Source organism: Notothenia rossii (genome assembly GCF_949606895.1).
Source record: "Notothenia rossii genome assembly, chromosome: 7".
Lineage (NCBI taxonomy): Eukaryota > Metazoa > Chordata > Actinopteri > Perciformes > Nototheniidae > Notothenia > Notothenia rossii.
In genome coordinates, this window is record NC_136905.1 from 76082020 (window position 1) to 76105325 (window position 23306).

At 41.1% G+C, this 23306-nt stretch overlaps 1 protein-coding gene and 1 long non-coding RNA gene across 7 annotated transcripts in view; both read right to left on the minus strand.

The window, feature by feature from the left end:
* Positions 1-263: 263 nt before the first annotated feature.
* LOC307046300 lies at positions 264-13567 on the minus strand. Its single transcript, XR_013810129.1, has 4 exons — positions 13444-13567; positions 13002-13062; positions 12305-12388; positions 264-928 (listed from the first exon to the last, which is right to left on the minus strand). It is a non-coding gene; the product is annotated as an uncharacterized lncRNA (long non-coding RNA).
* Positions 13568-17150: 3583 nt separating this feature from the next.
* Positions 17151-23306, minus strand: part of LOC307046294 (protein jagged-2-like) — a 95197-nt gene continuing 89041 nt past the window's right edge. For all 6 annotated transcript variants that reach the window (XM_079692684.1, XM_079692682.1, XM_079692683.1 and 3 more), the window contains 2 exons: positions 21587-21746; positions 17151-20389 (listed from right to left, as the gene is read on the minus strand). In XM_079692684.1, the coding sequence (XP_079548810.1) occupies positions 19896-20389; positions 21587-21746 (654 nt within the window). In that variant the 3' untranslated portion in view covers positions 17151-19895. The remainder of the gene's footprint in view (positions 20390-21586; positions 21747-23306) is intronic.

The following is a 23306-nucleotide window of genomic DNA, read 5'->3' on the forward strand; positions in this document are numbered from 1 at the left end:
AAGTTGGTGCATGTAAATAAAAAGTGATTCAACCCTGCCATAGATTTGTGCATTTGCATTGTCGGTGAAGCCGGGACAGAGAGTTATTTATTAACAGGGCAATAGCAGAATAATCAAAAATCAATTTTGGAGGGTAGGGGAGGAAGAGAATACTATATCAGGCAAAAGATGGACCAAATATCCCCTTTAGATAAAGAAAAATCCTTGAAAATAAAATACTTTATATTAAAAGATGACTGCCACCTTTCTATTAGGACTGAAAAAAACCCTTATATATGTAGAATTGTGAGTTTCAATGGATGTTCGATAAACTCCACTCATGATTCTCTGAAATAAAGTTAATTATCTAAATTACATTTGGCTGATTTTGGGTTGAATTTGGTTAAAAGTGCAAACTTTAGTTATCCACCATTAGTTTTTAGTCGTTATCTTAAGTGTTGCAATTGTCTATGTTGTCTAAATTTGAAAAATGTACAATACTACTATATGCCATTTTAAATGCATTCATGGGAAGGTGTTGTCTTAGAGGGTTTAACATTCCTGTCTTTGAGAGAAAGGTATCATCTACCCCTCTTGTCTTTAAGAGGGTCGGGGGGTTTGTCTGTGTCACGGAGCTGATGTCTATCTTGAGATCTGACCTGGAAACTCAGAGGTGAAGTGGCCCATTAACCTCCGTCTGGACGTCTGAAGGCCTCTTCACAGGAGCCACTTAGCTGCTGTCCTCTCAGCTCAGCTCCCTCTGGAGAGCAGTGACCCTCTCTTTTCAGGACAAGTCATCCATCCCACCCTCCATCCATCCAGCAGCAGCAGCAGTACGCAACAACACGCCTGCTAAGAGGTGTTCAGTTCAAAGGCTTTTTCCAAGTATAGGTCAGCAGAAACCCGTCCTCGACCACCTTCCCAAAATCCGCTCAGCTCTTTGGTTTCACTAGCAGGGTGGAAAAACACAGGTATTTTTGTTGTGGGACATCAAAGCTGAGGAACTGAAGAGAAGAAGTATGTGCTGGACGTGTTCCCCTGTCAGGTTGTTCGATGTTTATACACGACTTCTCTCTACTTTGACAGCTGCTGTGGTCAGAAGTATAGATTATACAATAGCTTGGCAAGCCTACTGTAGGAGTGCGGATGCCATTTTAAATCCTCTCAGAATAAAAAAAACAAAGAGTCGAACCCCACCTTAGTGTTAGCTTTTCATGGTATACCAACAATCCAATGAATCATCGGTTAAACTGATGAAACAAACATGATGCTTTTCCTGTGGGGAAGATTACAAAGACAGTCTGGCAGACTCAACCTCGGCAATGACGTGTTCAATCATACCGAAGATACAAAATCACAGGATATTCAAGAGGTTTGCCAAACCCATCACCAATCAAACACCATGTTCATACCTGAGCGTCACCGAATCATCGGTACGATTCACCAAAGGTACCACCGAAGTTATGACATGTACGTACGTCTCCACTGCACTGCATTACACAGCGCCCACTCAGTCTGCTCTGATTGGTTAGCTGACCGGCTCTGGTGTGATTGGCCCTATTATGGTTTTTAGGGTTTTCTCTCTGCTGTAGTGTATTATACAGTAAAGGTGTGTGTGCATGAATATGGTCTGAAAAATATTAAAATCCCCTAGTTCACTCTGAGAGTTTTCTCTCCAACCCCCCCATAATGTAAATGATAGTTTCCGTCCAAAAAAAAACATCACTTATAGTGAAATCCCAGTGGCGAACCGTCAGGGCCTTCAAGGTATTCAGAGAATACCCTGGAACACTCAGATAAAACAAACAAAAAATCGATTTGATTATATAAATAAAGTGTATGTATGTAAAATTAATAAATGAGAATCGTATCAGTGTTGTTGATCTGTAATATTACAGTGTTACGTTGATTTGTTTGTCCTATCTCTGGAACCCATTGGTCGATTTTGGTGATTGTCAACACTATTGAACCGTTGGAGCCAATATAATCGAGGGGAAGTTCCTAAATCCACCTACACGTTACCATTGAGGAGTGAGAGTGATGAGAATGCAGTTTTCCCAAACCGAAAGCTATGTTACGCTCTGAAAACTGAAAACTAGGCTTATTGCCATAAATATGATGATGGATTATCAGTAATCATTTCAAAGGGACACAGAGACATTGGATTAACCTTCAGCAGAGTTTATCTGCGTTTTAATGCCCTTGAATACAACTTTGATCAGAAAACAACAAAGGTAAGACGTATTTGCCGTTTTGGCTACGTAAAGTTAAGTTGTGTGTTGTCTTTGCTGGTTTTCGATGCTGCAAGTTTTGGTCGCACAGTGATGATACTTATACCATTGGAATCTCTGGAAGCTCAGCTTTCATATGATATTGAGTTTGTGCAGATCCGATGAAGTATAAAATATTTATACCGTGAGTTATGTGCCAAGTGCGTGAGCACTCTTTCGCTTAGTGCTCATTCAGAGGCTTGGCGTTAGACTTGTGTTTTGTTTCGGTAAAAATGGTTTATATCGTCAGGTAGCTGAGTTTCTTCCCGTTAAGTGGGTATGACACATTCATAGTTTGTTAAATGTTAACAAGCCCTCAGACCAGGGCTCGACATTAACGACCGCCCGATGGCCCGGGGCCATCTAGTATTTAGCTCGGGCAATGAAGCCTCACCTGCTGGTTGCCCGATCGGGCAATTATGCCAGTATCATGCAGCTCGCAGATCCAGTAATGAGTGACCCGACAGTAAAACTAAACATATCTATAACTAGATTAGGTGGTTTGAGAAGTAATTAAAATAGCTACGTGTGATATTCTAACCTGAAGTGTGTGTTTTGTCCGCTCACCGCTGCATGTGATCATGCAGAGCTGCGTGTCGACTCGTCAGCAGCAGCTGACTCTCTCTCCCGTCAGATTAGACTTCACTCGCGTTTATGTCCATATCGATCAGATCCAGCTAGTTCTAGCTGACTACCTGCTTATTAAAAGACAGCTAAACAATAAGTGTTGCTATGCAACTGGGTGAGGCCACAAAGTATAGCGCAGCATTATGCATTTGTTTACATGCCCACCGGAACCCCGAGGCATTACCAACAGATCAACGCAAAATCAACCCATACAGGACATCTCTTTCTCCACATTAAGTGTTAAACATTAGAATTGACTATTCTTGTCTGTCACATACTCTTCTTGTCATTAAGTTATTTTGACCGGACATTTTGACCGAAGAGATTTAGATTTGCCGGCTAACGGGAACTCTGACGTCGCCATTTTGTGTGCTTCGCGGATGCGCTCGGCTCCTCTCGACTGCTGCTCGGGTCTGCTCGGTCAGCTTCTGGATGAGGAGGCATTCGTTCGACCAACTTACAGTAGATAACATTACAAACATTTTTAACAGGGGCCATAATAGTGTAAATAATGTTTGTTTTGGCAGTTATAACTGAATGTAATGTTTTCTCCTTTTTACATCTGGGAAGGCATTTGCCTTCATCAGAGGAAAGTGTCTTGACCAACAACTTAAGTATTTCTTATAGCTATGCAGGGCATGTAAGCGAGCAAACACAAACAAGAACTAACAAACAAGTGAAATTAAGAATAAAATTGAAATTGTACAATATAATATTGTGGTGGTTCATCTTATAATTCAGTCTAGAGAATGCACCATACGGCATCTAAGACCTGCAAAAATCTAAATGTTCTAGGGGGATGCCCCCCAAACCCTTCGTGCGTAATTTTGTCCGCGCGCATTTTTCAGGGCAATCTCTATTGGGCTCAGGGCCATCTGTAAATTACTCATGCACTGCCTCAGATGCTGTTTCTTGCAAGCAGGGGCGCCGCCAGGGATTTTGGGCCCCATGAAAAGATATCACATTGGGGCCCCACCACCAGGCCCAGGCCACGCCAACCAAACACAATGCTGTAACCACACCTCCAGAACCCAACCGACTCATTTATGCTTTAAATAACTCTACCTGTACAGGCTTGCATCTATCTTGTATTCCAATACTAACTGCACAATATTTACTGACACTGAGCTGTGAACATATAACACTGTGCAGACGTGCAACATTCTGCTGCAGTAGAATTCACTATTTGATATAACACTAACATTCCTGACAATAGACCTCAATAGTCAACTTTTATGGTGTACATGCCTTTTTAATAACATTTTTGAATGGAACATTCAAACATCAAAATAAATATAACTTAAAGGTGACCTATCATGCAAAATGCACTTTTGTACGTCTTTTATACATGCATATGTGTCCCCGGTGTTCCAGGGAACTCACCAAATGTCAGAAAACACAACCCTCTCTATTTTCCTCCATACCCAAATCTCTTAAAAAGGGGCTGCAACGGATCTGATACAGACTGATCCAGATTTGAACACTTCTATGATGTCACAGAAGTGGCGCTACGGCTATTTGGCCAACTCCACCAATCAGGAGGAGACAGCCACGGACATTGCCATTCGAAAGCGCTGAAGACGCTGTAGTACATATGCCAGGCCTGTAGATGGTGCTGTTCTCACAGAATCAGCCCATGCAAAGGCAGTGTTAAATTGAGCGAAATGAGGAATGGCTAAAATGCATGATCTGTTTGGTATTTTGAAAAATAAAAAGTAGAAATATGCCTTATATAGGTATGGACCTACACTATATTATTAAAATATAGCATGATAGGTCCACTTTAAATATACATGACCTCTTAAATTAAAATAAAGTGAACATTAACACCAATATTATCATTTATAAAATGCTATAAAAAAATAAATAACAAGCAGCAGATTTTTTAATTAAATATACATATTTAATACAACTACAAAATAAGCGGGTATTAAAGTGTAAACGGACAACAAAACGGAAATGAAAAGGCCTGATGGTGGTGCTAAATCAGAGCCTGTTCTCAATCTTTTTCTCATCATGCATCTTGTGTGTAGTGATTCAATATCATTACCATAGCCTCGCCCTTTAACAGTTATTACGAGCCCTGGCTCAGCCTTACTCACCAAGAGCCCAGCGCCTAGACTTCTTACGGGCAAAGTCACTGATCAAGTCCTTGAAGTCCAGCTTTCTAGCCAACTGGATTTCAATGGACAGCATGGCAAGACTGCAAGGCCTTATGGGGGGACAGGGCTGCGGAGCCTAAATATGGATCTGTTGGTCCTGGCACCAGGGGAGGGACAACTGATTTAGTATGAATAGCTGCAAAAAATGTACCTGCATTTATTAAATGTCAGCTAAAAGAGCAGTGAAATTAAAAACCTCTGAATTTTCGGTGAAGATATTAACACTACTTAAAGGTGGGGTAGGTAATTTTGGAGAAACCAGCTCGAGTGCGCTAGAATTTGAAAATACACAACCGGAGAAAATCTGCTACTTCCTCACAGAGCCCCTCCTCCAACACACATGAACGCGCACATGATCAATGAGGGCACGAGATAAGTTTGTACACAGATGGAAGACTGACAGGCAGGTAGGCCATCCAGTTATTTTAGCCGGGCCGGCTCAGATGATTGGTCGTGCTTTTTACAGTACTACGGCTTCCACAGATGACTTTTTTTTTTTTTTTTAAGATATTCATTGCTATCAGGATGTTAAGAGCATTCAATGGAATATAACAGAAAGTGTATCTCGAGCCGGTCTCTCAAACGTACCCCACCTTTAATGTCAGCAAAACATTACAATTATTATTTACAATGGACTACGCTTAGCTAACAGACTAATTTCCACCACTCATGGACCACACCCACCTTTTCTTTTGAAAAACTGGGTGACATACTGTCGCCCTTTAGTCCCTCTCTCTTGTCTTTCTCTCCTTTCTTTTCTTTCTTGAAAGGCTGACTTTGTGAGTCGTTGAGACATCGTACACATGTAAGTACTAGCATCCCTGCTCCTCACATGCTCTCACACTCTGCTAGAAAGGGCCGGTGCCGCACAGTGTTTGGAGACAGGACCAAACCATTACATGTAAATAGAGAGGGGTGTACAGAGGCTTTGTTTAATTAACTTTTGGAAGAAAAAAAGTTAAATGAATTGTATGTTTAGTGAGTACATCATCAATATGACGTTATATTAATGTTAATTAATGATGATTGATGAAAGGTTACATAAACATTTTTTCTTAATGTTCTAAAAATGTTTGGGGCCCCTGTCAATCACGGGCCCTTAGAATCGTCCTAACTTTTCACCCCCTTATGACGCCTCTGCTTGCAAGATGTTGCTTGTTGCCCCGGGGGCGGGGGCTCCCGGGTTTAACAGATTAAGGGGCGGGACATCTCTAAGCGGGTAACCAATCACAACAGAGCTGGCCAGCTAACCAAGCTTGTAAAGCAGTTAAAACATTAAAGCATGTAAACATGTCAAAGTAGAGGCACAAAATATAATTATGAACCTGAAAATAAGCATTATAGGGCCCCTTTAATACATCCTGACACTGTACTGTGCTTAGCATTTTTTAGTACTACTCCACTGTGGGTATTAGTGTAGTACAGCATTGGGAGATCTGCCTGTGTGTTTACTGTGTGTCACAGATGGACAACAGAGGGACTGCATCTCATATGGTAATCATCGTAAACCTCATGTTTATCATAAAATAAATGTTTGTGTGCGTGTTGCATGTGTGCTGACAGTCACATCATGCATGCAAATGGTTAAGACCTCTGTATCATGCTCGGAGGCTTCAGTCAAATGGGATCAGGGAATAAACCTAAATAGAATTAAACATGTGCTGGTGATTAGAAAAAGGCCTTTTAGTGTAATCCGGAAGAATCCTCAGGTCTATTTTCTCTAGACCTCCTTGTAGTTGAATATACAATTTCTAAACCTGCAATCTGAAGACTTACTTTTGTATTGACAGCCAAACAGTAAAACTGTCAAATATTTGGAAAGAGCTATTAAAAGGGCTTTACCAGCCCATGGGTTGTGACACTTCCTCAAACCAAAGATGAACTATTAATCCTTAAATTCAAGCAGAAGCATGCTAAAAAATCATAAAAACTGCAGGGACAGTGTTGTCAGCTGACAGCGGCTTTAAGCTAACTTTCCTCCATTAAAAACTCTCTTTGGTTTCTGTCGGCTCCCTGAAACAGACAGACCTCAACATGTTTGATTTCAGCTACTCTAAAATCCCGAGGGCAGTGGGGGAGGATTCTGATGAATGGCCTGGTATCAAATAAATCCCTCACCCTTTCAACATATCAAACTATGGCACTGCAAACATCGCCTGTGGAGTCAACTGACGGGTAGCATCAGGTGCTAAAAGTTAAATGTGCCCAGGGAGGAGTGGGCAGAATATAAAGTCGGTCACAAATTGAATCCTGCAGTTTTTGTGGAGAGAGATGGAGTCTGATGTAAGTGTGAGTAAGACAAGAGTGGAGAGGAAGCAAAGAAAGACACATCAGAGGCGACTGGTACTACAAGTCAAAAGTACCCCAAGAGGAAAATTCAGGAAGACACAGGTAAGTGTAGTGTTTCACTTTGGAGAAGATTCAATGAGATAAAAGAGAAGAAGCAACACCTCTGATGGGCAAAAATACGAGACAAGCAGACAGGAAAACTGGTGCTAACAACAAAGTAAAAGATGCAAAGAGACTGAAAGCAGCAGCAGAGCCACTGTGTGAGTTCAAGGGGGGGGGATTTGGATCCAGGGTTCAGTTTCTGAAAGGGAGCCGCGCTGCACTCACGATTGACATGCTCACTCATAATGAGAGCTGATTCGGGACTTAATCACGCATTAAAGCCTTATTGTTGCACCTCCGGCCGACTGATGACACAGGGCTCCATCACGCTGCCTCACCAAAAGCCTCCACCTCACAGCGTGCTGATGGCATGACGTGAGGTGTGTGTGTGTGTGTGTGTGTGTGTGTGTGTGTGTGTGTGTGTGTGTGTGTGTGTGTGTGTGTGTGTGTGTGTGTGTGTGTGTGTGTGTGTGTGTGTGTGTGTGTGTGTGTGTGATGTCCAAGCTAAAAGAGAGGGGAGTGAAAGGTCAGAAAGTCAGGTCTGGTTCACACTGCTGTTCTGAATAATAAACATACTTAAAATATATAATTTAATAATATTGGTTGATACTGTATGTACATACACTGTAAATGTTCATACTCTTATAGATATTATTTGACTAATATTTGACATGCCCATAGAATAGAATAATGTAAATGTTTATAGTACTTTACCATTTTCTATATTTGTTGTCAATGTTAGTTATTGTGTCAATTTCCTCTAAATATTTTTCATATATTGATTTACATAGATACAATTTATGAAATCTAAAGAGCTAAAACTGTTTTTAAAATGCGTTTCATTTGAAATGGTTGTATTAATTAGAATTGTATATAAAAATAGTAGTTAATTTTTTGGGGTTAAATATGTGCATGACATCCTAAAGTCAATCTGTATATGTTAAACAGTATAAATACACTAGTATCTCATATGCACATATTTAGTCAAATCTTTAAATCTTGTAAAAATATGTAACTCTGTTTTAACATATGTTTAACATAGTTATATTTAAATTGCAGTATTTGATTTAAATTGCGTGTTTAGAATATAGGCGTCTTTACGTGCGAGTGCAGAAACCACAGCGAGCAACAACCCCAGTCAAACCTCTTCTTTCCCTCCAGGCTATCTTTCTAACAAAATGAAAAACGTACAGGCCGACATCATTTGATAAATTAAGTGTGTGGCACGCACTGTGTAAGCATATGAACATAATGCGTTTTACAGCATCACAATGAGCTCCACTCTTCTCCTTCCTGTACAGGCGTCTCCACAGCTTTCATTAGGAGTGTGCACTAAAACTCTGACACGATCCAGTCCATTTGTGGAGATGAATGGGTGGATGATGTTGGGACTTAAGGCGTTCCTCTCTCAGTTGAGGCTTGTCTATAAATGTGTAGCCTCGGGTGGTGTGCATGCGAGCCAGGCGTGCCGCATCAAACTCTTACGAATTCAAAAGGCAATGAAATGACTCAAAGTATTTCTCTGTATTCTGACTGAACGCCATGTGCGTCTTAATGACTTGTTCCTATTGCTTACTTACACAAATATCTTCTGTCTCCATGTTTGGATCAAAAACAGAAGGAGGTCATCAAGGTCAAATCTTACTCTCTGTCTCCTGTTGGAAAACGTCCCTTTGATCAGACAAAAGGTGTGCTGGGCATGTGATTATGCAGTAAATTAAATGTGATAACCCATATTTTCTATCAAGCAATTTCATTTTTCATTCTTTCCAAACGAAGAATAATTTTCAATTATTTGACATCACATGCGTTGCAATTAGAACAAATAGCAATGTGCTGCAAGAAAATCACAATGCAACATAATCTGCACAAATGTATTCTACTCTGTTTCTTCTTACAGCATTTATTTTTCTTATTTGTTTTATGTCCTATGCATTGTTGGAGGAGCTCGGGACTTACGTTGTTCATTGCCATGTCTACACTGTAGTTACTGTGCATATTACAATAAGGCCTTTGAGAAGGTACATACAGTAGAACATGAAAATGCTGCTTACATGTAAATGCATCAGTGACCATATTCTAATATTCTTTATCCCACTGAAAGAAAATGACTTTTAGGCCCTACTAAAATTTGCATGCAGGACCTTTGCATGTAAATCTTTGAATTCACGTTGTGGTATTTTTACTTTTACTTGAAGATATGAAAACTTTCAACACCACTCTCGTACCGTGTTGAAATGAACAGGGAATCAATCACTCATCATGTGTATACATTACAGTATGTACAGTGAAGCATGTATGTACAGTACAGTATGAATGAAACTGTTAGCAGAAGGATGCCGGTGTTTGCTCAAAGTGTGCGTTAGCCCTTTCTATTCTCCCTGATTACATACCCACAGGACATTAACATCAGCTATTTTGATGAGGCACCCAACCCACTTCTTACCCTACTAAATCCTTGATTCCCTCTTTCTGCACTCTCCTTCCCTCTGTGGAAGTGCTCATTGTTTTGAGTCCTCCTCCACACTTTGATGTGCAGGGGTCAGGCGGAGGTCCCTGGTCCCTGGGGAGCGGCGAACAGCAGAATATTCAGTGTCAGGAACATCTGGGAGAGCGGTGCGAAGCAGGGCTTACTTGGCAGGCGGTTGGTGTTGACACCGACAACCTTCCTACCGGGGGCCTTTCATCTCCGTTTGAACATGTGGACTCGGCCCTAACCCCGGGAGGAGGGCGCTCCGCCAGCTGAGAGGCCGAGGCGTGGTCGCTCCGAGAAGGAATCCGGCTCTCCTGCTGTCCTCAGGAGCTCCGCAGGGCATTCCTGCCTCCTCCCTGTCTCCTGATCCATGTGCTAACCCCCCCCCCCTCCCCTCCCCTCCCCTCTTGAAACATGCTCCAGAACGACAGAGGCTTCAACAGCTTCCAACATGTCAGATTGGTTCATTAGGGTCCGGGTGATGAGGGTTTTATCGCAAAGATTTATTTTTGTCAGGGTCGCAAATCATCTGCCAACTTCGGAAACCTGAGCAGGTTCTATTCTCTAAACCAGGGATAGCACTCCTTAAGGGCAGGTACAAATGTTTGGAGCAATATTGAGCCCACAGGTGCAATCCATTGGAAGATAATTGAGGTGAAAAATGTAATAAATCAAAGTCTTGAATGTCACTAATAAACATAGGAACAGAGTGAAATATGTCAGAACAATATCAAAGATCGCTTTGGTGCAAAATAAAAATATAAGACTTAAACCGACAGTATAATTTCAGTTTGTGGGGCTGGTAGGCACTACAGATAGTCAAATGTGTGCACAAGTGATTCAGTTTATGTCATCATGCTGTTACAACAATCATATTTGTGGACACAATCAAAGTACAGTACTGTAAAGATAACATCTAACTCATGTTAGCCACAATATTGCCTGGTATGGCAGCTGCACCGCCCTGAGGGACAGTTTCATCCCACAGGCCATAAGAATGTTAAGCACCTGCACTTTTGAAAGAACATGCATAACATTCATCTGTTTGCAACTTATATATCAATATTCCAATTACTTGTATATAGATTATTCTTGTACTATTTCTATTATATTCCGTTTTATTTGTATTATACTTGCACTATTTGATCTGTTTATTGTGTTGCACTGTGACCTAAGATTGTAATTGTCATAACTACACTGTAGCTATGTACAAATGACAATAAAAGCCTTGAACCTTGAAATCATCAACACTTTGATCTGATTCTAGCCTGACTTTATCAAAGAGAAAATGTCTCTGGTTCAGACTCAGAGTTTGTTTAGTTCATGTCGATGCAGGGAGATTACTACGGTGGCCGACAGGTGTAAAAGCATTAGGAAAAACTTGCTGCAGTTTAAAAGAAAACACAAATGTGCCAAAAGAACATGCACATAAAGAAACATCTTCACCAACTTGACAACCCATGCTAACTAAAAGTCCTAATTGAAATTAAAATGGACTTTAAGTGGAAACATTATTGGGAGACGTGGTCTCTCCACAGACTCACAGGGAGCTGGACAGCAGCAGAGGTTGCAGCAGTATTTCATCATCGCTCGAGTCGAGTGTGTGAGACTAAAGCTCACTGCTTGTGATCCAATGAAAACAGGTGTGTGTGTGGACTGAGTGGACTGTGAGTGAGAGAAGCAGGAGGCTGCTGGGGATTCATTGAGCCTCCCAGTTTCATTGTATCCTGGTCACTGCGTTTAAAATCTGAGCTGCGACACAGCAGCAGGTCGGGGCATTCCTCAGATTTCAAAAAGGCTATCACTGCTCGGGTAGACTCCAACAGATCTATTTCAGTTTAATATTTTAGGTGTAATTATGATATTTATGTTTCCTTCGATTGGTGTATCACCACAATCGGATACCAAAAAGCACCATTTCATTCGATTTAATTTGCACTTTTGTTGGACAAAAAGGTAGTTTAAATTAAATAACTGGAGTTTGGTGGTAAAAGAGTAAAGATATGATCTCAATCTGTGCACGCCACTGGCAAGTAACTTATTTGATTTACCCGTATCAAGTCGAGATGCAACATGGAAAATATTCAACTAGAAAACAGTTTTTTTTCATTTGCAGGACATTTCCTGGTCTTTCTGAACATGTAAAATGATATTTCTGCACGCAAAACTGAAATTCTGGTTGAAGATAGGCATTTTTAGTTTTTCAAATCAAACTTCATCTCAGCTTTATCTTAAATGGAGTTGAGAAGCTAGTAAATGACTTTGCATTCCTATTTTTGTCTATAAAATAGGACCATAAGTAAGGTGATAGCTTCAGATTTACTGTGCAGCCACCAGGATGTTGACCTTAAAAGTCCCTGCTCTGTGAGATCCATCCATCTCAGTGTCTCTGCTCCTCTTACCTGGAACTGATGGCTCCACGGCTCCTGGAGACGGCGGCATGGCAGCCGTCCATCTTCAGCAGATTATCCGCCACAGTGCCTCGTCTGTTTGGAGCCAGAAGATGTGAGACTTTCTGTTAAACATCAAGCTAAACCATCACATCACCGTGGAGACCGCATTGTGTTGGTCATTCAAATGATCCAAGAGGACGAACATCAAATGGACCGTGAAGCCGTGATGTTCTGTCATGAAGCTTTAGTGCTGTCCGAGCGGGGCGCTGGATTTATGATGGTGACATTTGACATAGAGGCGACAGGATACTTAACTGAACAGATCATAATGTTAAACGTTTGTCTTTAATGCTACACTGTGTTGTAAACTGTGACAAGTCTATTAAGAAGACGCTGTGGCTTATTTTAAGCTTATTGTGGAGTTTCCTTTGGCGGAAATCTTTTCTTTTTCTTTTATTATACCTATACTTAGTCTTTATGTCACATAAGACTCAACATTTTTCTATACATTTATTATAATTTAGGTCTCAGAAAACAGCACAATCAAGTATTTGGCATCTATGATTTCTTGACAAGTTGAATATCAACAATGTGCACAAATATGCAGAAATAATAGTCACATGAAATACATTTAATGAACACAATCTTAAGTGTATGTCTGTACACGATGACAAATAAAACAGCAGTCCATCATCAATCAATTTACCTTCTTCATCTTTGGAGGTAAAATCTGCATTGTCTGAGTCCAGGTTTCCAGATGACCGCTACTAAAAATGTCAGAAAGACACAAGAGTTGGACACGATTAACATGACTATAAAATGAATTTAATTAAACAGTGTCAACAAAGCAGTAGTAGTGTGATTTCTACAGGTGTGTCTAACTAATAATCAAGCTTCACTAAGCTGATAATAAAACTTTAATACAAATGGAATTACAACAGTTTCAGCCAACAGTATCACACATGGACTTTATAAACACAAGGTTGGCTAACTATAAAGCGCCAACACCACAGTCTATGGCCAACACTCATCCTCTTTATCTGGAAAAAAATCTCACTACTTCATGCTCTCACACTGAGAAGTTTTCCATGTGGTGGCCTTTTAAAAACAACAAACTATTTGACATTGAAACTCCACCAAAAACTCACTAAAGTGCCGCTGCAGCTTCCTCCACATCTTAGGTTTTAATGCAAGCCTCTGCTATGTTGTTTACATTGTTCTTTTCGCAAAAATATCAATAAAAAAGTCACTTCCTGAAAACGTCTCTTGAATGTCACCATTTGGAGAGTTTCGATGCTCATTGGCTAACCATGCTATGTGCCTAGCCAATGGAAGATGGTGACAGGATTGATTGATAGCTAATGCAGCCAATGGCTGACACACGCATGAGCTAAATGCAGCTTTCAAATTGAGTTTTTTTTGTTGCAATCTGTGGTTTGAGACAGAAAGACTGATGGCCCTATTTCTTGTAAAGAATGATGAATTGTGTGTTTTTGCATTCCAACGTCTTGTTTAAAGGTCCATGTCATGCTTTTCCAGTTATTACCCGTCCCCTTGCGTGTTATGAAGGTTTTTATGCATGTAAACGGTCTGCAAAGTCACAAACCTTCAAAGTACACCTTGTAGCGAGTACAACTCTTAACACAGAAAATACCTGTCTATGCTGCCCCAGAATGCCTCGTTGGAGATTTCTCTTTTTTCTCTCTCCACCAATCCGTGGAGCTCCACACACACACACACACACGCACACGCACACGCACACACACACACACACACACACACACACACACACACACACACACACACGCACACACAGGCCGTTTCTCAATCTCGAGGATACTGGTTTCCAAGCCAATATTTCAAGGATGCTACGTCATCAAGTGCCGCCGAAGGACTGTTCCAATCTCCAGCATACTTGGAATTCCACCGAGGCCGCGTCCTTGATTTGGGGGAAATGTCGAGGCTGCACATGGGTAGACTTCGCGTCCTTAAAATCCCCACAGTGTTTTGCACACGGACCAATTTCAAAAACCCTTGCGAAGAATGGCTGAACCGACGCAGCACACATTTAAATGTAAGTATGTCGTGACGTAGAACATGTGTTGGTAAATATGTTACTTTGTTACATGTTATCACCAAAAATGTGTTCCATGAAAGTAAAGCAAGTTCATGAGGTATTTATTTTCGGTACAGTTTATGTTGAAACCGTTAGAGAGAGTGGCACACTTGTTAGCCTGTTCCATTCTTCTTCGTTTTCCGAAGCCATGGCTTGGAAGTACACTTGCTTCGTTTTCTGAAGGAAGTGACTTGGAAGTACGCGACTACCCAGCATCCTCGAGATTGACAAACGGCCACGATACCTACACCGGGCTCGGTAGAATTCCAAGTAAGCTGGAGATTGGAACAGTGCTTCGGCGGCACTCGATGACGTAGTATGCTTGAAATAGTGGCTCACCCACACTCGGGCCGTTTCTTAATCGCGAGGATACTGGCTTGGTAGTCGCATACTTCCAAGTCACTTCCTTCAGAAACGAAGCAAGTATACTTCCAAGCCACGGCTTTGGAAAACAAAGAAGAATGGAACAGGCTAACAAGTGTGCCACTCTCTCTAACGGTTTCAAAATAAACTGTACCGAAAATAAATACCAGACGATGTCTATCTAATTATGAACTTGCTTTACTTTCACGGAACACATTTTTGGTAATAACAAATGCAACAAAGTAATATATTTACCAACACATGTTCTACGCCACTACATACTTACATTTAAATGTGTGCTGCCCTGCGTCGGTTCAGCCATTCTCCGCAAGAGTTTTTGAAATTGGTCCATGCGCAAAGCATTGTGGGGATTGTGCTAGTGGAAATGAACCCAGCTCACACTGTCCGCTCCTCGCAGCAGGTTGCTAATGCCATCGTGACACATAATCACAGATTTTCCGCTGTAACGGTGGTGGACTCATCAGAACCAGAGCACAGTGTGAGTTTGGAAAATTGACAGTATAAATCTATTCTAGTAGACCTCAACAATGGAATTATGATCAGTAGAAATGGCCATGACATGGGACCTTTAAGAATGAAAGGTAGTCAACCACAGATGGGTTTAAATAAACAAAGATAAATGCAACATATGTTGGTCATTCTAATGGGCTGGTAAACACAACACAATTTGAGGCACCAAAAGACCAAATCTAGACTGGTGAGTTATCAGTTTCTGTCAGAATATGTGTAGACTTGCTGCGCTCATGATGTCAATGGGGAGCATTTCACACAATTTTGGAGCCAGGGTAGCAAACTGGTAATGTTTTTGTTGACGGAAAGTAATTTTAATAGTTTTCCCAGATTTCATTAAATTGAAGATGCCCCAACATGGACAAGGAGTTCTTCAAGTGTTCAGAATAAATGGAAATGGAAACAACGGAAATCCTTTGACAATTGGTTTCACTTATTTTTAATTTCCTTCTAAGGTTCAGAATAGCTTCTACCGGAACTTCTATTTTAATGACAAAAAAAATAAACTTTTCAGACACAATGTTTTGCAGCTTCTACTTTATCCAGGACTGTTTCATTGTAACGCTCAGATCCAAAGCCCCCCACACTCTCTGACACTGCGACAGTGCGACATGAATCATGATGAAGCCCAACATGCAGCATGGAAAACCAGCAGCCTTCACTATAAGCAGCTCCTGGAGGAATCTGGTTTCAGCTTACACGCTGCATTGTAGTATGACAAGCAACCATCATGCCACCATTGGCCCGTCCTCCTTCTACTATACCATCCATCTCCTTCTCCTTCATTGTACTTCTTTCCAAGTAGGTCAGCAGTCGTGTGTTTTGTTAGTGCATGTGACCCGAGCGGCGATCCGTCCAGGATTCCAGACACGTTTCCCATTCTTCCCAAAACTGCCGGGTTAATGAACACACAGCACGACACATAACGTCCCGCCAAGCATTATGGATGTCCGACACAGCTGCTGGAAGGCTTCCATGCAGAGCGGGCTAATGTTAATCATTTCCCACAGTGTCATTAGGGCAGATGGAGGCCCGCCAAGGACTCACCTCATTGGACTGCCGCTAAACGAGGCGGGAGGCAGTGAGGTGGTGGAGGGGCTTTTAGAGAGTGTAAAGAGTGTTAAGACTACATTTTCAAACTGATACATTTCCATCTTAAAATTAAAAAAATACATTATGATCAAATACTAAATGAGACTTTTTACATTTTTTACAAAAGCTGGATATCTCATTTCAAATCCAAAGCCTCTGATATACCGAGTAATTTTTGTGAACAAACATTTCTTTAATCAAACACTTCAAAGTTATCTTCTCTGCTCTTTATTAAATCTGACAGGACGTGGCCAGCCTTATTAGATACTCCTAAAAACCTTCTCTAATGTAAAAGTAATATGTTGTGACACTACAAATGAACATAAACTAATCCTAGCCATACTTGTTCATCTAAATTACAATGTTGTCCTTTTTCATTTTCTAAAAGCATGCCGAGTTATATCATGTATATGTAACAATTACATTTTTCCTGGGTTTTGATTTTCTTTCAAGTCAGCAGGAGTTTTCCAACACATTGTGGACTTAATGGTAATCATCTAGCGGGCTAACTGGCTATAGCGTACTAGAAAACTAGCTTAAATGTGACCATCTTTGTAGGAAAAAGGTGGTCACACATTTATAAAGATAAATCTGCCACAGTTATCATTGCCATCGGCAATGGCATACAAAGTTCTAAAGAAATCTTGGTCGGAATAGCAACAGTAACTAAGGGGGCGGAGCTTTGTGAAGGGTCAGTTGCAAAATAAACATTGTTCTCAAATATGTTAACACAAACAACGAGACAAAGCTAAATGAACTTGGTATAAAATACTTTAATAAATAATAGGGTTGTTCTAAGAACAAACAAAAAAAAATTCCACTAACAAACCAAGACTTTTACCAAATTTTGTACAAAATAATTACAATGTTCTGCCCATTCAGAAGATTTACCAACAGAATATGAATTTGGGTTTTACGTGATTTGCATCAGATTTGTAACAAAATCATAAAACATAATGTAGTGACAACATTTGACTTATTTTAATTTTAAAGTTTCTCTTCTCCTGTGTGTTCTTAGTGCAGAAACAGACTCTTTACAAACATAGGACGACAAGCACAACAGTCAACAACATCAACAACAACAACACAACTTGTTCCCTTCATTAGACCATAATACAAACAGAAGGAGAGGCGGGGCTTAACAGGGAGTAACATTAAGGATTCACACTCATCCACTGCGAGTCCATTCAAAACCTCACACCTTCTGATTTGTCAGTGATGGGGGTTCAGTGTCGTGCAATAGGGCACTTAAGTAGGGGTGGGGGGGCGTGGCAAAACAAGGGTTTTCATACTCACTAAACACCCCGCTGCCCTGCGTGGCATCTCCACTGTCAACAGACTGTAAAATAGTGAATTTATAACTGAAGTACGAGCAGGCTTAAGAAGAGAGAGATTGGCAGCAGTGCTTTTACGTTGTTTGGACCCTGTGACCCGTAAGAGTGGATTGAAAATAGAAAACAGATGCATCAGCGCCCGGTTTAAGAACTGAATATCCTGCACAGGGCTACTTTAGTGTTCTTGTGTCTTTTGGAGTCCTAAAATGGAAACATAAAATGAAATAGGCGACTTGAAGCAGAGCTCTAAGCTTTAAACGGGTGTTAAATGTGTCTCTTGAAAAAAAGAACCGCTTCACACAAAATCAAAAAAACGTATCTGAAATGTGTTCAATATATCACTATGGAACAGTTGGTGTCAAATAATTAAAGGAGGGAGTCATCTTGGACAAAGCTAGTCTCTTTACATCGTAGATTTGGACAAAAAAGTGCAGAAACAAACCAGTTCAATTTCTGCAATTAAGCATAATTTCAAAGCCAAAGAAATGATTGATATTCTACCCTTTTGGAAAGGCCGTTAGCGTTCTTCATTTTAAAATAAAAATAGTTAAAAGAGAACGTGAAATTTGGCCTGTTGGCTGTTGCTTTGAACCGGATGCTAACAGAGTGTTAATAATTATTTACACAGTCATAGGATGTGAACATAGCTTGAAAAGTGGAAAAGACCAACAGTATTTTCCAAAGAAATCTCAGTGGTAGCAGCTAAAGCATCATTTTTTGAACGTTTGAAAAAACGTTGAAATTAGTAACATTTATATTTATATTTCTGACGGTTTAATAAGAATGAAATGGTTTAAAGAGGTGGATTATTGAATGAAGGGTGGCCCATAAGACATTTGTAGTTGTAAGGACTTTCAGAAACCTAAAACATAAATAGCTGTTATAGAAAAGTGAATCCTGCAGTTTAAGGGGAATTCTGATTTAAGGGGTTAAAACAAGTTTCTAATGAATTGAAAGGAATTTCCAAAAGTTGACTGACACCGAGCTTTATCAGCTCTTTAGCGAACCCCACTCAGATCCTGACAACCTCTCACAATGATAGTGACACGCTTAACAAACTCTGTATTTGTGTTCTCAACAGCTGTAACAAATAACCATAACACAGACAGACAAACAATCATGATCTGTTTTCTTTTCAGACTGATTTTCTTGATTCAACGGGACCCTGGACACGGTCCGAAAATCTGTATAAAACCTTTCGTAGAGTCAACAGACACTCAGAAACGGAATGACATCATTAAAAAAAACAACCACGGAAAAAAAAAAAAGTTAGAATAACTATGATACAAAGCATCACTTAAGTTACTGAATTCAAATATACACAGCCATTTCTTCATATTTACATTTGTACATCGCAAAGAAAATAACTTTTACTGCGTTAGAGAGCTGTAACTAGGACATCTTTCCCTTTAAATGTATTTCAATTCTGCATAACATCTATAGAAGAAAAAAAATAGGGCTGAAGGCACTTTTCTACCAAAGCAAACTGAAACATTATGGAGACCGGCAGAAGGCAATGACATCATTATTAAAAAGGATATACGTAAGAAGTCTTAACACGAAATGGAAAAGATGTTTATGAATGTAAACAAAGAAATGCTCATGCCAGGTATGATACAGTGGATTCTCTGTGCCAACTTTCAGACTTAAAAGTATTTAGAATCTTTTTTTTCTTAGTTTTGTTTTATAAAAAGACAATGATATGAAGACGGTGTAGAAAAGGCCCGCAGGTGTGGGCTAAGGCAGACAGGAGCCGAAAGCACCAAACATTAAAATAATGTTAACAGCTGCCAGCCGATGATCTGTTAAATCTCCGAGGTTTAAACGAAAGAGAAAGGGAAGCGTCACTTCTGATGAGTGGAAAACAGTTTTTCAACAAACAAACAAAATCAGGACCTGTGAAAAGAAAATTCACCTTGATTCCAACAGAGTGGTGACAAAATCCAGAAGAAGCTGTGATGTTTATTTTCCGAGTCTTTTTTCGTTGTTTTTTTTCTGTTTTTTTTTGGTTTGTTTTTTGGTAAAATAAGCCTCCGTGCGGCAGACAAAGGAGTTAAATAAGGTGTGACAAACAAAAATAGAAAATTAAAGCATCTGTAATCTTCACTTTTGGTGCTTTTAAGAGTCTAAAAGTCTCTGAAGACATTGCAGTGTTTCCTGGTGTTCATACATAGTGTTCTTTAATGTCCTCGCCGAGCTGTGCTGGGTTCAGGTTTTTACAGCGGTTGTCTTTGCGGCTGTACACTGTCCGGTGCGGCGCCTTGACCGGAGCGCTGCGAGACGTGCAGACGACCCCTCCCTTCCCCGTCAGCCCCTTGTCCTGCGCCCCCGCTGTGGGGCATTTTAGAGCAGGACACTTCTCCCCCATGCCCAGCTCCTCGTCTTCCTCCTGCTCCCCCTCCTGCTCCCCTTCCTCCTCGCCCTCGGCCCCGTCGCACGGGACCATCAGTTTCTTGCATTCGTACTGAATGTCTTTGTCGCGGTTGTCCTTGGGGGCGCTGCTCCGCGGCGGCTCCAGCCGGTTGTTGACCGTCGTGTCCTCGGATCGGGACGCTCTCTCGCGCTCTTTCTTCCTCTTGCGCGTCCACCAAACGCAAACAACGATGCAGAAGATCCAGAGGAGGCTGAAGACCACGCACAGCACCGGGACCAGGTAACCTGCAGGACAAAGTCAAAGGACACGTTAGAAGAATATTTCTCTGTAGGAAATAAAGAGTACTTGACCCTGTTTGTCTTCAACAGGCTTGAACACATGCAAACAAATTGCATTTACACCAAGAACCTTCCACCCTCTCTGCAAAGTATTAAAGAGGCCCTATTGTGATTTGGGGGGTTTCTCTTTCCTCTCGTGTGTTCTATAGGGTTTTGTGCATGTTAATGGTCTGCAAAGGGTAAAATCCCTGTGTTCCCTACAGAGGGAGTTTCTGAGACACCTCCATTCGACTTATCTGTTTACTTCTGGGACATAGTGACATCAGTATGTAACACTTGGATTTTATTGTACGTGATAGGCAAAGAGGCGGGACATCTCTAAGCGGTTGACCAATCACAACAGAGCCGTCCAGCTAACCAATCAGAGCAGACTAGGCTCTGGTTTCAGACAGAGGGTGAAAAGAGGTGCTGCAGCCCAGGCAGTATGAGAACAATAAAGAGCTGTTTGAACATTAAAGGATGTAAACATGTCACAGGGGTGTCAAACTCAAATACACAGTGGGCCAAAATAAAAAAATGGGTACTAGTCGAGGGCCGGACTGGTTCAATGTTTATTGCAAAACTTATTGAAAATAACTTATTGCACATATTAAACCTGGAACAAACAAAGCTTAAATTATTGCCTATAAAAACAACATTAAATAATCAGTTGCATTCATTTCTTATGGCTCTATCTGCAGAGTCATTTCTTATGATTAATTTTCCCACAGGCAAACAACAGCTTCAACAAAACAATTCCCTAAAAGAAAAAAACAAACATGCCCTGTTGTCGCAAGAAACAAAGTGCAGAAGGAAACATCCATGTAAACTCAGTGTGCTGCTCTGTGATGCTAGTTCAAGCCAGATACTTGGCATCTCATCTTCGGTGCAAGTTCATCAAAGTTTGGGCTCAGGCTCTGAGCTGAGGATATCCTCAGGATTGAGTGAAGGTTTGCGTGCAATATACCGGCGGGCCAGATCTAATAGTAATACAAAATTATCCTGCGGGCCAAAATTAAATCCACCGAGGGCCTGATTTGGCCCCCGGGCCTTGAGTTTGACACATGTGAGGCACAAAATACAAATATGAACCTGGAAATTAGCATTATACGTCCTTTTTTATTTAAATAATCTTCATATATAAATCAGGAATGTGTGACTCACCAACAGGCGGAGGCTCCACCGGCATCTCCACCTTGACCTCCACCACTGCCATCATGAGGGTGCTGTTGTGGCGTTTGGAGAGGGCGCTGATGATGGAGCTAGCTGCCTTCTGGATCTGTCCACGATCAGCGTCACTGGACCGGCCGTCCTGCTCAAAGGACTGCAGAGACAGAAAGATAACAAGATGGAGGTCAGGAATCAATTTGTTTTGCACTGCATTCCACATGGTAAAAAAAGGCTCAAGTGTTTTCACATTTCTGGGAGAATATGTAGGCAATGTTAATTTGGTGGTTTTGTAGGACCCATGAACATGCAACAAACAGTCCTTTCTCTTAGATACACTGCTTGTTTTCAATTAGTGTGGATCATCTCATAGTTTGTTACAGTGTGCCACATGTTGCCCTAAAACTTTGTGGTTACTTAAAAAGAACATTTAGCAATAATCAAAAAAAGGCGATTGGTACATAGTGGTTGAAAATTACAAAGGGACTTGGTTCAGTGAAGAAACTGACAGCACAGATTGATCAGCTGACAGCGCAGATTCAGTGCAGAAGGGAAAGAAAAATAAAGCCTATTTGCCAAATGGTCAGTGTTGCTTGAGGCTATGGAGAATAACAAGAGAGCGAGAGAGAATTAGGAGAAACACACATTCATCCGTCAGAATAAAAGAGATTCCCATCCTAACATCTGGCAGGCTGCGGACCCCCCCCCCCGCTGAGACCACAGAGGGTGGAGTTAATTGCCTAATAAGGTGCTGAGGGTGAGAGCAGGCAGGAGGTGGGGGGGCAGAGGGGGATTAGCTGTATGCTGTGCAGTTCAATTAGGACAAACAATAGAGAACAGGCCAGCTGTGCTCCCCGCTCGGCCGGGGACAAACACTCCTCTTTTCTTCTCCTGAGAAAATCCGCAGCTCATTCACACACCTCTAGGCCCGCCCCCTGAGTGATTGACAGGCCACATCACGCTGAGTATCCTGCCTACCATACTGCCGACTGTGTGTGTAGCACTGAGGATCAAAATGATCATTAACTAAAGGTTGGCATTCGATACTTTGATACTTGCATAGATATGTTTGTATTATTTGTATACTGTGTATCATATTAGTATAAAAAAGCAAAAATTAGCTGGCTCCTACTTTTTGATTGAACATTTTAATTATTTGTTTGGGACTATTTTCAGCGGCAGATTAATCCACATATGTTGCTCAAGTGTGTATTTGATGCAGAAGGGCATTGTATATGGGATTGGGTTACATACTTAAAGGTGGGGTAGGTAAGTTTGAGAAACTGGCTCGAGATACACTTCTTGTTATATTCCATGGAATGCTCTTAACATCCCGATAGCAATGAATATCTGAAGTGCTTTGACAAAAAATCCATAAAAAAATTTCATCTGTGGAAGCCGTAGTACTGTAAAAAGCACGACCAATCATCTGAGCCGGCCCGGCTAAAATAACTCGATGGCCTACCTGCCTGTCAGCCTTCCATCTGTGCACAAACTTATCTCGTGCCCTCATTGGTCATGTGCGCATTCGTGTGTGTTGGAGGAGGGGCTCTGTGAGGAAGTGGCAGATTTCTTCCGGCTGTGTATTTTCAAATTCTAGCGCACTCGAGCTGGTTTCTCCAAAATTACCTACCCCACCTTTAAATATAATGATACTACTCACAAGGATTTAATTAGCATTTAAATATTTTCTATGGTGTGATTACGGTAAAGAGGG